This window comes from Nothoprocta perdicaria, unplaced genomic scaffold (assembly GCF_003342845.1).
Source record: "Nothoprocta perdicaria isolate Ctin4 unplaced genomic scaffold, notPer1 scaffold_46, whole genome shotgun sequence".
Classification (NCBI taxonomy): Eukaryota; Metazoa; Chordata; class Aves; order Tinamiformes; family Tinamidae; genus Nothoprocta; species Nothoprocta perdicaria.
In genome coordinates, this window is record NW_020455710.1 from 1,708,949 (window position 1) to 1,722,614 (window position 13,666).

At 38.9% G+C, this 13,666-nt stretch overlaps 1 protein-coding gene across 3 annotated transcripts in view; it reads right to left on the bottom strand.

Annotated features, from left to right (window-relative positions):
- Positions 1–13,145, bottom strand: part of LUC7L3 (LUC7 like 3 pre-mRNA splicing factor) — a 16,877-nt gene extending 3,732 nt beyond the window's left edge. For all 3 annotated transcript variants that reach the window (XM_026046907.1, XM_026046908.1, XM_026046906.1), the window contains exons 1-9: positions 12,952–13,145; positions 7,717–7,783; positions 7,482–7,521; positions 7,104–7,248; positions 6,520–6,594; positions 6,333–6,437; positions 4,851–5,012; positions 4,069–4,352; positions 3,396–3,556 (exon numbers count right to left, since the gene is read on the bottom strand). In XM_026046907.1, the coding sequence (XP_025902692.1) occupies positions 3,396–3,556; positions 4,069–4,352; positions 4,851–5,012; positions 6,333–6,437; positions 6,520–6,594; positions 7,104–7,248; positions 7,482–7,521; positions 7,717–7,783; positions 12,952–13,050 (1,138 nt within the window). In that variant the 5' untranslated portion in view covers positions 13,051–13,145. The remainder of the gene's footprint in view (positions 1–3,395; positions 3,557–4,068; positions 4,353–4,850; positions 5,013–6,332; positions 6,438–6,519; positions 6,595–7,103; positions 7,249–7,481; positions 7,522–7,716; positions 7,784–12,951) is intronic.
- Positions 13,146–13,666: the final 521 nt, after the last annotated feature.

Sequence of the window (13,666 nt, forward strand, 5' to 3'; positions counted from 1 at the left end):
TTCTTTTTTTTTTTTTTTCTTTTCTTTTTTTTTTTTTAATAAAACTCCGCAGGTAGATTGCACTCTAACTAACCTTGTTACAAAGTCTTCTTTTTGTGCCTTATAGGTATCTCCGATGCACACGTGGATCCACTGAGGAATAGTAGTCTTGTTTCCCCGCAGCGGACTAGTAGTCAGTCCAATAATCTTATCTTCTGTCCTATGTAGATATGGTAGATCTTAATAGCCCTATGGATGTGCAGTGTGCAGGATTTTTGTCTTGTTTGTTTCTTGCATTTGGGCAGGAGGGAAAATTTGGTTGAGGATTTAAAAAGGCTACTATTAACCTGTGGCACGAAAGAAGACACTCTTCTAAAAACCTCAATTGGAAAAAAACAAAAACCAGTTTTACCCCAGCAAACCTTGAGTTTGCCATGTAGAAATGAGAGTAGTTAACAGAGTCTAGAAAAGGGAACTTCTTTCAACTCCTGGGCTACTTGTGGGCAGTTAAATTCCTCTGCTATACAGTCATTCAGCAATAATTGTATGTGCTTCTAAAGCAATAAATTAGCTGTTGCCATTCTGCTTACATTATTTTAGCTGCGATCTACTAGGTATAATCAAATAATATTGAATGAGTAATAAGACTTTTCCTGGATAATAAACACATGCACATTTTTCTGATTGAGTATATGTGAGCAATTGAGGTATGTCCTATAAAAATCCCAATCAAGTTAATGCAAATGGTTATACTGCTCAGAGAATGCAAAAATGAGTATATTAAACACAGTATTCAAATATCTCTTTGGATTTGGGTATTCTGGCAGGTCTTGCTGAGGTTTCATCACTATCATGAACACACACAAATATAATTAAAGTATATGAAACCAGATTAGGGAAAGCAAAGAGCCATGAAAAAGTGGCCTGGTGGCAGGTTTCAGTATTAACCCTCCATGAAATGAGGGTATGTGCAAACCAGACATTTTCAATCAACAGTTTTTAAAATAATTTAGTTTACTTGAATTGTAGTTGCATACTGCTGATTCATATTAAGCTAATATTCAACTCGTATATTGGTTAACAGTACTTTTACACTCCTGAAATCAGACTCAGAAATTAAATATCTCCATTTTTACATACTTTTTTTTTTTTTCCTTCTCTCCTTACAGTCTTAGAAGTCACTATATTTCACAGGATTTAGAAAACAAGAAGCCAGGACTTGAGCTGTATTTCAAAGCATGGTATTCATTTAATGTGTAACAGGGAGCAAGTCTTGGGCAGCTAGAGGCAACAGGGCCTTGTTTATTAGATGCATGTTTATAAAGCAGTTTGAGATTTCAAGAGGAAAGACATTACCACAAGTAGTTACTGCCAGGCCTTTACAGCTTCTTTTTATAACTGCAGATCAGTCTTAGATATATAGACAATTAGATTCTGCAATAAATATTGCCGCCCAATGGAGCAGTAAACTTAAGTGTCTTCCACAGACTTCTTTCTGCAAAACGAGTAGGCACCCACATCACTTCTTAAATGTGTGAGTATCTAAAGCTCTTTGCGTAACTGCCTACAGGGGCATGTGGTGTTCAATGCTTGCTTGCTAAATACTGCCTTTTTTTCCCCCTCAGCTTTTAAAATGAAGGAAGAAGCATATCCTTAGCATTACGATCCTGCTCCAAAACTTATTCATAATTTTAGATATAATTACTTTGCCAAAAACTAACTTATTTTCTCACGTAAGTTTCATCCTAGATCACAGCATCACCTCACTGTTCTCATTTCTGGAGGGAGAAGGTAGCAAGCAGCAAATAAAGTGTCCACCAGAGAAATAGTCAAGTGGGAACTAAAAATATTTAGGTGGTGAAGAAACTTCACTAGATCCTATATTTATGGAAGGATTCAGGAAAGAACCAAGAACCCATAAGCCCAATAAATAGACCAGATTTGTAGAAATCAATTATTTATATTATGTCCATAGACACAGAATGGAGAAGAAGGTATTCCTCAATAGAGGACCAGAAACCTATTCATAAAGTAGGCAAAAAAGGCACAATATCAGATAGCAAGAAAGTAACAACAGACAGATACAGGCTACAATACTGGGTCTGAGTTTAAATACTACACGTTGGCCACAGCCAACGAGCAAGCAGCAAAAAATAAAAATAAATAATACTAAAAAAAGCTTGCCTTAAAAGGATAAAGCAAAATGAGAGAGGAATCAACACTGAAGATGCACCACAGTATAAACCAGAAAACAGAAGTAGTCCAAGAAAGTCAGGCAAGAAAAATACATGAATATTACCTACATCTTGGAAATTAATCTGCTGGAGAAACATGGAAAAAGTAAAGGTAGGGCAAACAGGCTCACTTAACCAAGAAACATGCACAGAGCACCTTTCATGCCAGAGAACCTCAAAAGTATCTTAGAAACATAAAGGTATCATTTCCCCCGTTACTGACAGTTCTAATTACGAGGTGAGGTTGCTGGAAATTGCTCAGTACCCTCTACAAAAGCATCAGTTCTTAGGTCAGAAGTCAACATTAGACTCATGCAGAAGTTTAAGACTTTAAAAGGAGGAATTTAGCAGTGACAGTAATATTAATGTCTTTTCACAGAGTACAAATCTATATTGTTCTCTCTGCAGCTCTCTTGAATACTACTTAAATGTAAAGCATCTGATTACTGGTCTGAAGAAAGACCAAGTGCCTATCAATGCTGTTTGTTGTACACGACAGGTACTGCTATAAAAGTCTCAAGGACAAAAACAGCATATGAGGTCCTACCTAAACACTGACAAACAAGTCTCACTTCATTTAAAACAAGCGGGGGATTAGAGAAGAAAAAAAAAAAAATGGGAGGGGGGCAGAAAGCACAGAATTGTAACCTAAAACATTACAGAAATTCTGCAATACTTATCTTCTTGGTATTTATTTATAAACTAAGGACAATTAAGGCACTGTTAAAGGAAAATAAAGCAAATATGATAGCGCAAAGAAGTAACAGGTGCTATAGAACAGCCAGGAATCAATCTCTCAACACAAACGAGCAAAGGGTAATAACAGAAGTAGTGCTAATAATAGGAGATACTCACAGCAAAAATTATTACACTGTAAACATTTTTCCAAAGGTTAACAGTCAACTGGTATTCAAATACATCAAAATCCTTCTACACTTACTTTGAAGACCAAATAGTAAACTTTTAATAACTACTGCAACAAATAAAACGACAGACACTGGGATGTGTGCATTAGCAATGACAGGAGGGAACTGAATCAGTTAACAGCCGCATACACAGCTTATGTGATCAGTCCTGAATTGATGCTAAGAACTTTCAGTCCCTCACAGGCTAGGAACATTTGAGATTTTAAGGGAAGATTAGTTACAGATTTTGATAGGAACAGTATTCATACAAACATACCTTTTTCTTTTGACTTCCTGTCTTGTTCTCTTTCTCTGCTTTTGCTTCTGTGCTTGTAGGATTTTCGATCCCGGCTTTTTGACCGTCTTCTGTCCCTACTGCGAGACCTGTGCTTTCTTTCTGATCTATCATGGCTTCTGCTTCTTCTTCTGTCACGACTCCTAACATTTAGGGAAAATTGAAATACACAAGTGTCAGGTGATACTGCCAAAGTAAGCAGACAAAAACTACTATGGATTATGCGGCAGAAGAGCAAATATTTAAAACAAGGCTTAGTGTATGGTATGTAAGCATATCTCTGCCCATCAGATGTGGCGTCACTTTTCCTCCTTCATTTATTTAAGCATACAAGCACACAGTTCAAAAGATGCTGCTGCTGAGAGTTACAGTCCAACGTGCTTGTGCGGAGAAAGGAGTTACACACAACCTCAGTTTTGGGAGCATATGTCTACTTCAAGTTGCTTCCGCCACATTTCTCATCTGCTTCCAGAAAGGCAGACAAAGAAAGAGCATGTAGCAAAACCTCCTTATCTTTAGAATCAGTAAAGTACACTCACAGTTCAGAAAACCAACAGTGGAACCAACCAAATAGCGATGTGACTGACAGGCCAAGTCTCCTCCCAGCATTTTAACATTCTGAAAAAAAATACATGAAAATAACTTTCTTGCGTACCTGCTTCGCCTTCTTTCTCTGCTTCTTGATCTTTTGTGGTCTCGTGAACGGCTGCATCTTCTGTCAGACGTTCTGCTCGAATGTCTACTACGAGAACGACTCCTTTTACGCCTCTCTCTATCACGAGCCCTTTCTTTTTCCTTTTCTTCTTCTTCGCGCCGTCTCTTCCTTTCCCGCTCCTCTCTTTCCCGTTCCCTCTCTTTCTCTCTCTCTTCTCGCTCTTGTTTCTCTTTTTTTAACCTCTCATCACGGTCAGGTTCTTCTGTTCTTTTTCGCAACTTTTCCTTAAAAATACAGAAGTGCAGTAATTAATATTATTCAAGGCAAATCATTCAACATAACTAAAGTTTTTTAAAGTCTTAAGTTTTCACATCCTCATTATTACGTAAACTTAATAGTTTTTTTCCCCCCCTAATGCTCAAGCAGAGAACAGCCTACGTAAGCATTTGCAGAAATCCCTTGGAACAGTCCTGGTCAACAGGATGAAACTGGGGTTCTATGTCTTGGAGAGCACTTGTTAAAGTAATTTTCTTAAGAAAGCAGACCACATGACAGTTTTTCACTAAGCTCACGAAACACTGCCACCTGATCTTAATCTTATTATAACACATGCGATAAAAAAACATCAGTACGAGCATAATGCTAAGTGCAATATCTGATTCTATCTCATTTATGTATTATCTTTTGAATATTTCATGTTTTTGAGAAGAGTCTAGCTAGCCTTTTTGCCAAAGAAAAGCACAAAGCATTTTTTCATGTTCAATAACCAAACATATACTTACTTTTAGATCTTCTACAGTTGCTTTTATTTTGGCATAACCCATGTGCTGCTTTCCCATCAAGTGGTCGTCTACCCTGGACTGTGCATCTCCTACAATTAAAAAGGCTCCACAGACTTCACAAACTTCCATCTGCTTTTCTTGGGCTGCAAAGCTCTCAATCGTCTGCAAAAGAAGTATGAGATAAAAGAAAATAAACACATTTTAGCCAGACTCTGGGGAGGAAAAAAAGAAAATGTTTGGAATTTTACTGTTAAATTCAGTGTCACTACTGAAACCTGAAATTTTTAACTCCATACTTTGACCTAAGAGCACCTACTGAAAAGAACAGGGAATAAAAAGGCCACAACTACTTATTGTAGGTAAACCACAAATGACTGCTGAGAAGTCACTTAGGAAATGCAGGAAACAATCTTTTACCGTGAGAAGCAAGGTTTAAGGCAAATCTAACTGTATCTGCAGCTTCCTTGTGGCCTGAGGATTCAGTGAAATAAAAACCAACTTCTTAAGATGATTTTCTGACATCAGCTAAAACATCCGCAGAACAACAATGGAATGTGCCTCAAGGATGAAAATCCTACAATGTCCCATAGTGAAACATGAAACGGAACACTAGGTTTCTACTTAAAAGGACGATGGTGAAAGGAGTTGACTGCTGAAGCAGATAGACATAGGAACACACTGAAATTACAAGCTAATCCCAAACAAACACTGCTACGCAATGTTCGTTAATCATCCAGCATGAAAAAGACATTCTTGCTTTTGCAAGAAAAAGGAAGTTTGAATGTATTTTTAAATATTAAGATGTCATATTTAAACATGAGCTCCTTTCCATTGCCAGAAACTTGCTACTTAAAATGTTTGCTTCAGCTTTTGAAGCTACTGAAGTCAGTGAGCCTGCCTCCCAACTTTTGACATTAGGCAGTAATTAGTACATCTAGGCTATTCTGGAAAGTAAAATATGAAATTCAAATCTGGCGGAGGAAAAGCTTGTGGTACAAGTAATACCTGCAGAAAATAAACAGAAGTTGCCAGCTACTTTTAGTTTTCAGATGTCAATGTTCAAGAAAGAAGGTACAACAGAAAGAATACACACACACACACACACACACATATACACATATATATGTATAAAAAAATAAAAGGGAAGGGAGGAGGGAGAAACAGCAGAAAAGTTTCTACATATTGAGAAGAAAAAACAAATAAATATACATATGCATGTGTGCACATGTATGCATATGTATGTATACAACACGTGCAACTGCAACTTGAAAGAGAAAATGCAAAAATCCAGGATAAATATGTATAAACAATTCTATCATTTGTCTGTGGACTTGCACACTGGAGTAACACATCTTAGTGTCACTGTTTTCTAATAAATTCTGCATACACGCTCATGCCTTCAATGTAAGGACAAGGCGATTAACGGTTCTGCGGCACTAAGTTCTGAACAAAAACTAACAGAACTGCAAACGCGTTACTTACTGAAGTTGTAGACCTCAGCAATTCTCTCTCTTCTTTTAACTGTTCAACAAGTTTCATCATTCCTTGAGCCTCTTCCACCTTCCCTTCAGAACCTAGTTCTTCAATCTAAAGAGCAATAAAGAAGAACTATTATAACTTTTAGTTAAGTAATGAAAGGAAATCTCTTGTTACTTCAGGTAAATCTTACCTGTTGTAGAAGCACATCAATTTTGTCTGTTAACACTTGAATCTTCTCTTCGTTTTTACCAGCTGGTCCAGCAGCCTGCAGAGCATAATCACAGTGTTTGCCCGAAGATTCATTTCTTCCAAATGCGTTTATTCATAGTATCCTCTCCATACCCTGCCCGAGTAGGTAATTTACATGCCCTATGCCACAGCTTTCAACAAAGAACACTTTCCACAGCTCCTTCTGAATGATCTGCAGTTTGCACAGAATAACTGGGACAAAAATGACTACACTGGCAGTCAGGAAACTTGCACAGTACAGGCCACAGTCATTGCTACAAATATAAATCAATCCCGGCACAAGAAACAGTGAGCGGAGTGAAGACACAAAAATGTTTCCCCAATTGGGTGAAATTTTTCATTAACAGCTGTCTGTAGCTTACAGCACTGAACTGGTAAACCTGTACAGAGGTGTTCTTTCCCTTCTTAAATCTTTGTGATCCTACCATCATCTACCTCAGAGTATGCTCGAGACTAGGTGAAGAGAACATGGAGATGCTATCTAGAACAAAAAATTATTTGCCTTCTTGATTCTTCTAGACTCACCCCTGAAGACTGTTGATTCTGTGACAGCGCCAAGCGAGCATGGCCTCTTCGAATTCTGCGTTCTACTTCTGCAAGCAAGCTCTGTAAATAGCGTAAGAAGTCTCTTTCGTAGCCCACTTTCATAAAACGAGAGCTCTTCTCATACCTGGGAGAAGAAATTTTTAAGTGAAAGTTTATGTGACTACCTAACATACAAAAATAAATGACGTGAAAATTGCAGGGTTATAAATTATTGTTTATGCTAACGGAACATTGTAAGTTAAATAAAACTTCTATGCAAATCAATAAACCAATTAATTTCTCTTTTTCACTGCTTTAGGAAATCGGAAGTGTACTAAAAACCTTTTTTTGCACTAACATAGCAATCCAAATACTTACTGCTTACGTAGATTTTCATCATGAATTTTTTCACAAGGACCTAAAAAATAAAATACACAAAAAAAGTTTCCATTCTTGAATGCCATATTTATGTTCTATCATCATGGAGCATCATATTCATGCTCCGTCATCATCATCCATCAAAACAGAATAAAAGAGTAAGAATGCAGTTTACGAAGTAAAAGCTTTATTGTGATGACATGTGAATAAAAAATTGCAAAATTTACTTACTTACCTAAATCAGAACGGGTATTTGTAAATAATTCAGCTGGGCAAAAGCCACAAAGGTAGTATTTACAAACCTAAGAGAGGAAAAGAAAATAAGAAAAAAAAAACAGGCATCATTTTTCTCCTCATGAATTGGTCATTTTAGGCAATCACTTCTATCTCTTGAAAATAGAGTATTAAAAAAAAAAATTCTACAAGTTTGCTGGAAATTTTACGAGCACATACTCCCATCTGTATATTGTAACACATCAATGTTTTAAGTAGAATGCATAGAGAGATGCTGTTTATCTCAAAGCAGACTGAAAATATTCATTTTATCCTAATTCCTGCCAACTGGAAAGGGTCTGCTTCATTTCTATATACCCTATAATAGTGATTCTGATTTAAAAGCAGGAAAACACCACCAGGATATTAGAAGGAAAAGTAAACAAACAAACCTATCCAAGAGCTAGTTGATATATAAAGATTGCTTTTATTAACCATGTTATTCATCCTGATCCCTGAATACTATTTTAGCTGATCAAATAGTTCTGTGTTTGTTAACTCCAAGAACAGACCAATCTCCTGTCTCTTTATACATCATAAGGACCAAAAAGATAAAACTGGAAATATATCCTAATTTCACAAGCAATCTTACATAATGAATTCTTCACTAGACAATTATCTTGAAGCTGACTCTCATTAACCTAAAACAGCTTAAGAGTAAATCAAATACTAGCCTGTACATTTCTGATATGTTTTAATTTACACAGATTTTTAATGTATTTCATAGATCAGTTACAATAATTACTACTACATGTTACAATCTAGTCCTTACAACTATTCTAATATACGCAACTACTAGAAAACAATTAACAATTTCTAAACAAGGGAATGTAACTCCTATAAACGTTATAGCAGTCACAGTCAATTCAAGAATTTTGCAAGGAAAATAAGGAATTCATTTCTTTTAACACCTCTCATTTGAGAGAGCAGGACAACCTCTCCACTTGAGACATTTCAAGTCAGAAGTTGTTTACTCTGGATAGCCCTGTCTTGATTCTAGCACTGTACTTCAGACATCCACTCCTCAGGAGTTGCAAGACACTGGCAAGAGGGAAATACCCCTTTAATACAAAAATATTCTATAATCAAAGGCTCTTCATCATGTTAAGAAGTGTTACCTGTCTAGATGAAGAAATCTAGCAGCACTTTGATTCAAAAATGGCCGGTTTAATCATACAGCTTCTTAAAGCTGTGGAAAGTATTCATGTGTAGCTGTTAACTGGAAAGGCATTTACAATGGGCAGCAACAGCAAAAGCTGACAGTAAAATGACAATGAATGACAATGAAAAATACAAAATTAAGCTAGCAAATCTGATAAGAAAAGCCACTTAGCTGACTTGCAGCTGAAACAGCTGAACATTCATCAATACATATACAATAATACACATAAAACTAGGCAGCTTATGCTTGCGTACATCACGTTCCCTATAAAATCACTAAGAAGTTGCAATAATTTCCCAGCCAGCTCTGAATACAATGTTATGTAGTGAATCCCTTCTCTCCTAAGAGGCAGTCTGCAAATAAATGCTTAATTTAGAATGGTTTAAAACACTGTTCCTAGAAGATTTTTCTCTCTTACTGCTATCATGTTCTTAAATTGATTTTGCTGCTGCAGAAAAGCATTACTTAAGAGACTCCTGCAGCTATTCCAAAAGTTATCGTTCTCATTTAATTTCACCTTGTGGTACATCTGCCTTGACAAGTTGTAGTCAGCCCATTTACAGTTGGTCTTTGACTGTCAGCGATGAGCAAGACTGGAAAGTGGCAAAAAAAGGACTAAAGCAGCACTAAAGAGCAGGACTAAAGAGCCATTACAGGACTGAATAGAGGCCATGTGTTTCAGATAGTATCTGTCATGCATAGCTTATCAGTCTCTCCACTTAGCCCAAGTCTGAAGTAATGGAAATACATTCTATACTCTCAGAGCGATAGGCAACTTCGGATGGACATTTCCATATGTAGATAAATAAGCTCATTCTTTTCTCCCAAATTATTCTGATGTCTCAGACAGAGAGGGATGTTACTCTTATAAAACACTAGACAGAAATATAGCCACACTTGGAACTTTCATAATCTCAAATTCACTAATCCAGCTGACAAATAAGCAGGCTAGCCAGCTCCTCTAGTCGGGAACTAATTAGCTGTTTCCTATGTAAAGAAACTTAATAATTCTATACTATTAATATACCTTAATTAATATGCTCCTATCCTGCAGTACAAAATACTTTACTGAAAGAGAAGTATATGTTTACTATACACTTCTATAAGCAAATTTTGTATGCAAACAAGCCCTTCATGGAAAAAAATGGCTAAGAAGAGTGACCAGCAGCTTGTAACCTATGTTCCAAAAACTTGAAAACTTTTCAGATATAGAAATGCTTTGAAATCTCTGGAATTCATATGTACTAGATGCATTTTACAAAAACGTTATTTTCCTTGAAGGAAATCATCACTATTTCGGAACACTTTACAAAGCACAAGGAAGTCAAGTGCTGACTATCTATACTACAGGACACTCTGGAAACGGGTAAATAAGAGTACCACTGGTTGCATATGAACTTGTTTTGAGGGGAAAAGGTGACATAATAAGAAGGAATATATGAACCAACAAAGTTCTGAAGCTACAATTCCAGAAACATATTTCACCTATTGATATCACACTAGGCAGAAAGCAGATCAAAATATACAGGTCTAATCAGTATTTCTTTCTGCATACAAAGAAAGAAAAATGCCTTTAGGCCAAATCTAACACTGATCACCTCAGAACATACTGCAGGACTGCAAGAAATAAGTAATAACTGAGATTTTTTTTTTTTTTTTTTAATAGTTACAGGCTTAACTCATGTCAAAGTTTAAAGTAAAAACTTAAGCTCTACAACAGGCTTTACAATACAGGCTGGTCATTACGCTTCTCATTAAAACTGTGAATAAATGCTCAGTTAATATGCACTGTGCTTCCACAGCTTCTATTGTTTATTTTGCACTACCTTACTCAGAAGTTTGGACATCTACCTAAACGTAAATTACAAACAATAAACAGAAATTAGCTTGTTTTGATACCCTTCCACATCTAAGACTTATGACACTCCGGAAAAGCTTGAGTTTTGGTACAAGAACATAACAGGCTCATATCGAAGTCCCTGTGTTGATAAATATGAGTAATTTCACAAGTGACAACACGTGGCAGGTATGTTTAACCAGAAAAATAAAACAATAAACAGGCAAATTAATGTTGCTATTTGAACCATACTTGCGTTTCCTGATTTCTAAACATATCAGTATTACAAACTTGACCTTTAGTGGATGCACAATTTTGAGCTGAAAGTAAAATACTTCTCTGTGTTTCAAGAGGGAGGAAGTTTTTGTTTTGAACTAGTTAACTGACTAGAGGAATTTATGATAACATTCCTTTCAGAAAGGCTGCAGTTACAGTTGTTCATAGGCTAAAGTATCAACTCCAAAGTCACTACCAGCCTCAACAGGGACAGAGACCTTTCCCCTTTCTAAATCATTATGGGGAGGACTAGGGAGACAAGGCACTGTTTCTGAAAAAAAAAAAAAAAAAAAAAAAAAAAAAAAAAAAAAAAAAAAACAACAAAAAAAAAACACCAACTGCATCTTAAAGACAGATCCCTATGGTTTTAGTCACTTTTAAAAAATCTTGTTTTTTAATTTTATGTTAGGGATTAAGTCATCTTAACTCAGTGAGGCAAAAACTTTCATTTTTGAAACAGAACAAAACAAATCCCTCATGTCCTCTACCTGCACAGAGGACTTAATTCTACTCAGAACTCAAAAGAAAATGTGCAACTGAAAATGTGTAACTGAATAATCTTATTTGATAAAGTCTGAGAAGACATTAAGAATTTCACTCAAAAAATCCTGAGCTCATGAGTCTCTCCTGACATATACAGTTTACCTATACAGCAATATTTTTTTAAGGAGACTTAATAACTGCTTAGATTCACAAAGTTAAAGGCCAGATAATTATTTGCCCTTACAGGCTGAACTCTGAAACAAATCAAAGCTTGCCTTAGCCAGCTCTAAAATAAAGTTGCTCTTGTTTGAAAATGGGAAATTCCAAACTTGGTGATTCAGTCATAGCTTTAAAAGGGCCAAAAACAAGCATTCCTCCTGCCCCCAAATTTCACAACAAGCTAGAGCACCACACACTTAAACTAGATGCTTTCTGCAGCCTTAGCCACAATTTTTTATCATTCAAAAATACATGTGGATGGCAGGGAGGGGAATGATTCAGAGTTTTCAATAGTTCTAAGAGAGCAAGCTATGGAAGCATGGTTACTAAAACTGATTTTATGTGAAATACGTTCCAGAATCACTACAGTGAATGTCACTAGAAGTTAATATTCACTAGAATTCGGGGGAGGGAGTGATAGAAGAAAGTCATCTTCTTTTTGAGCACTTTAACACAGTTGACGGATGTCATCACCACACGTAACACCCCAACACTACAAAGTACTGTTTAGGCTTAAGACTCCAACAAGAGGGAAAAAAAAAGGCAAGCAAGTAAAGTCTGGGTAAATACAGAAGAAATCGAGTGTTCACTTCACAAAATCTTCAGTCTTACGGTTCTTCACTGTGATACAATGACTAGTATCCTCCCCCTTTCCTCCATCACTGCCATGGACAGGAAGGGATCTAGAGATAACCTGCCTTCCAAACCACTAAATCCTGCTCACCTCCCTTCCCCAAAGCCATCAAGCTTCAAGGAATTTTGGCGTGCAGAGGAGAAAAACAAAACAAAAAACACAATGACGTTCACTGAAGCCCCCCCTCCCCCGCCCCCGCTGCGGGCGCCGCAGGCCCGGCCGGGGGCGGCCTCTCCACTCGGGCTGCACCCAAACACGAGGCCTCTCCCCTCCCACCGCCCCAGCCATGGCGGGACCCTCCTCCCTCGCGGCCCCCCCAGTTCCTCCGGCCCGCGCGGAGGCTCCGCGCGGTTCCCGCGCCACGGGCGGGCCCGGCGGGCCCCGCGGCCGCCATGCGGGCTCCCCGCGCCGCGATCCCCGCCTGCTGCCCTCGCTAACGCCCCGCGGGCCCCTCCGCCAGCCCCTTTCTCCGCCGGGCCCGCGGCGGCCGCTCGCTGCCCGCGAGGAGGCCGCGCGCGGGGCCGACAAAGCGCGGGCCTGCGGCGGGGGATGGGCACGCAAGGGGAAGCGGCTCCGCTTCACTCACGCTCTCATGGTCCCACCGCACGTTGCTGCGCTTCTCATCCGGGGCCAGGTTCCTATCCCGGCCCATAAGCTCATCGAGGAGCTGCGCGGCCGATATCATGGTGTCGTCCTGGCCGAGTGCCGCCTCACAGCGCCGAGCCGAGCCGCGCCGGGAGTGACAGAGACAAAATGGCGGCGCGGCTCCTCGCCCTGCCCACAATGCAGCGCGCGCCGCCTAACCGCCTCAGGGGCCTGGCGGAGCGCGGCCCGCGCCGCGCATGGCGGCGCCGCCGCCGAGCGGGGCCCTCCTGACAAGGCGAGACGTGGCGGGCAGCGATGGCACCGGGCCGCGCTCTTGCCTGCATCCCTATCCCTGTCCTCACACGGGCAACAATCCTCTGTGTCCAGCCCAAACCCCACTCGAATTTAGTTCATTATCCTGCCTGTCAGTGATGGATGATAACCAATTGCCTTCACGTTATAAACACCCCTCCTGTATTTGAACACCCATTTCTCCTCATTTTTTTTTTGTATTAATTTTTTAGTTTTCCTATGTAAACAAGCCCAATTCTGTACCACTTTTCCTCACGCTCCTGGCAGCCTCGGAGCTGGCAGGGAGCTGCACTGAGACACCGCTTGCGCTCTGTGTAACTCCTCAGGGTTTAATGCTGTTCCCACTCATTTCTTTGCGTGTATTTCCTTTTCCAGATAGGTCTTTGAGCCGTGTCTTTACTGAA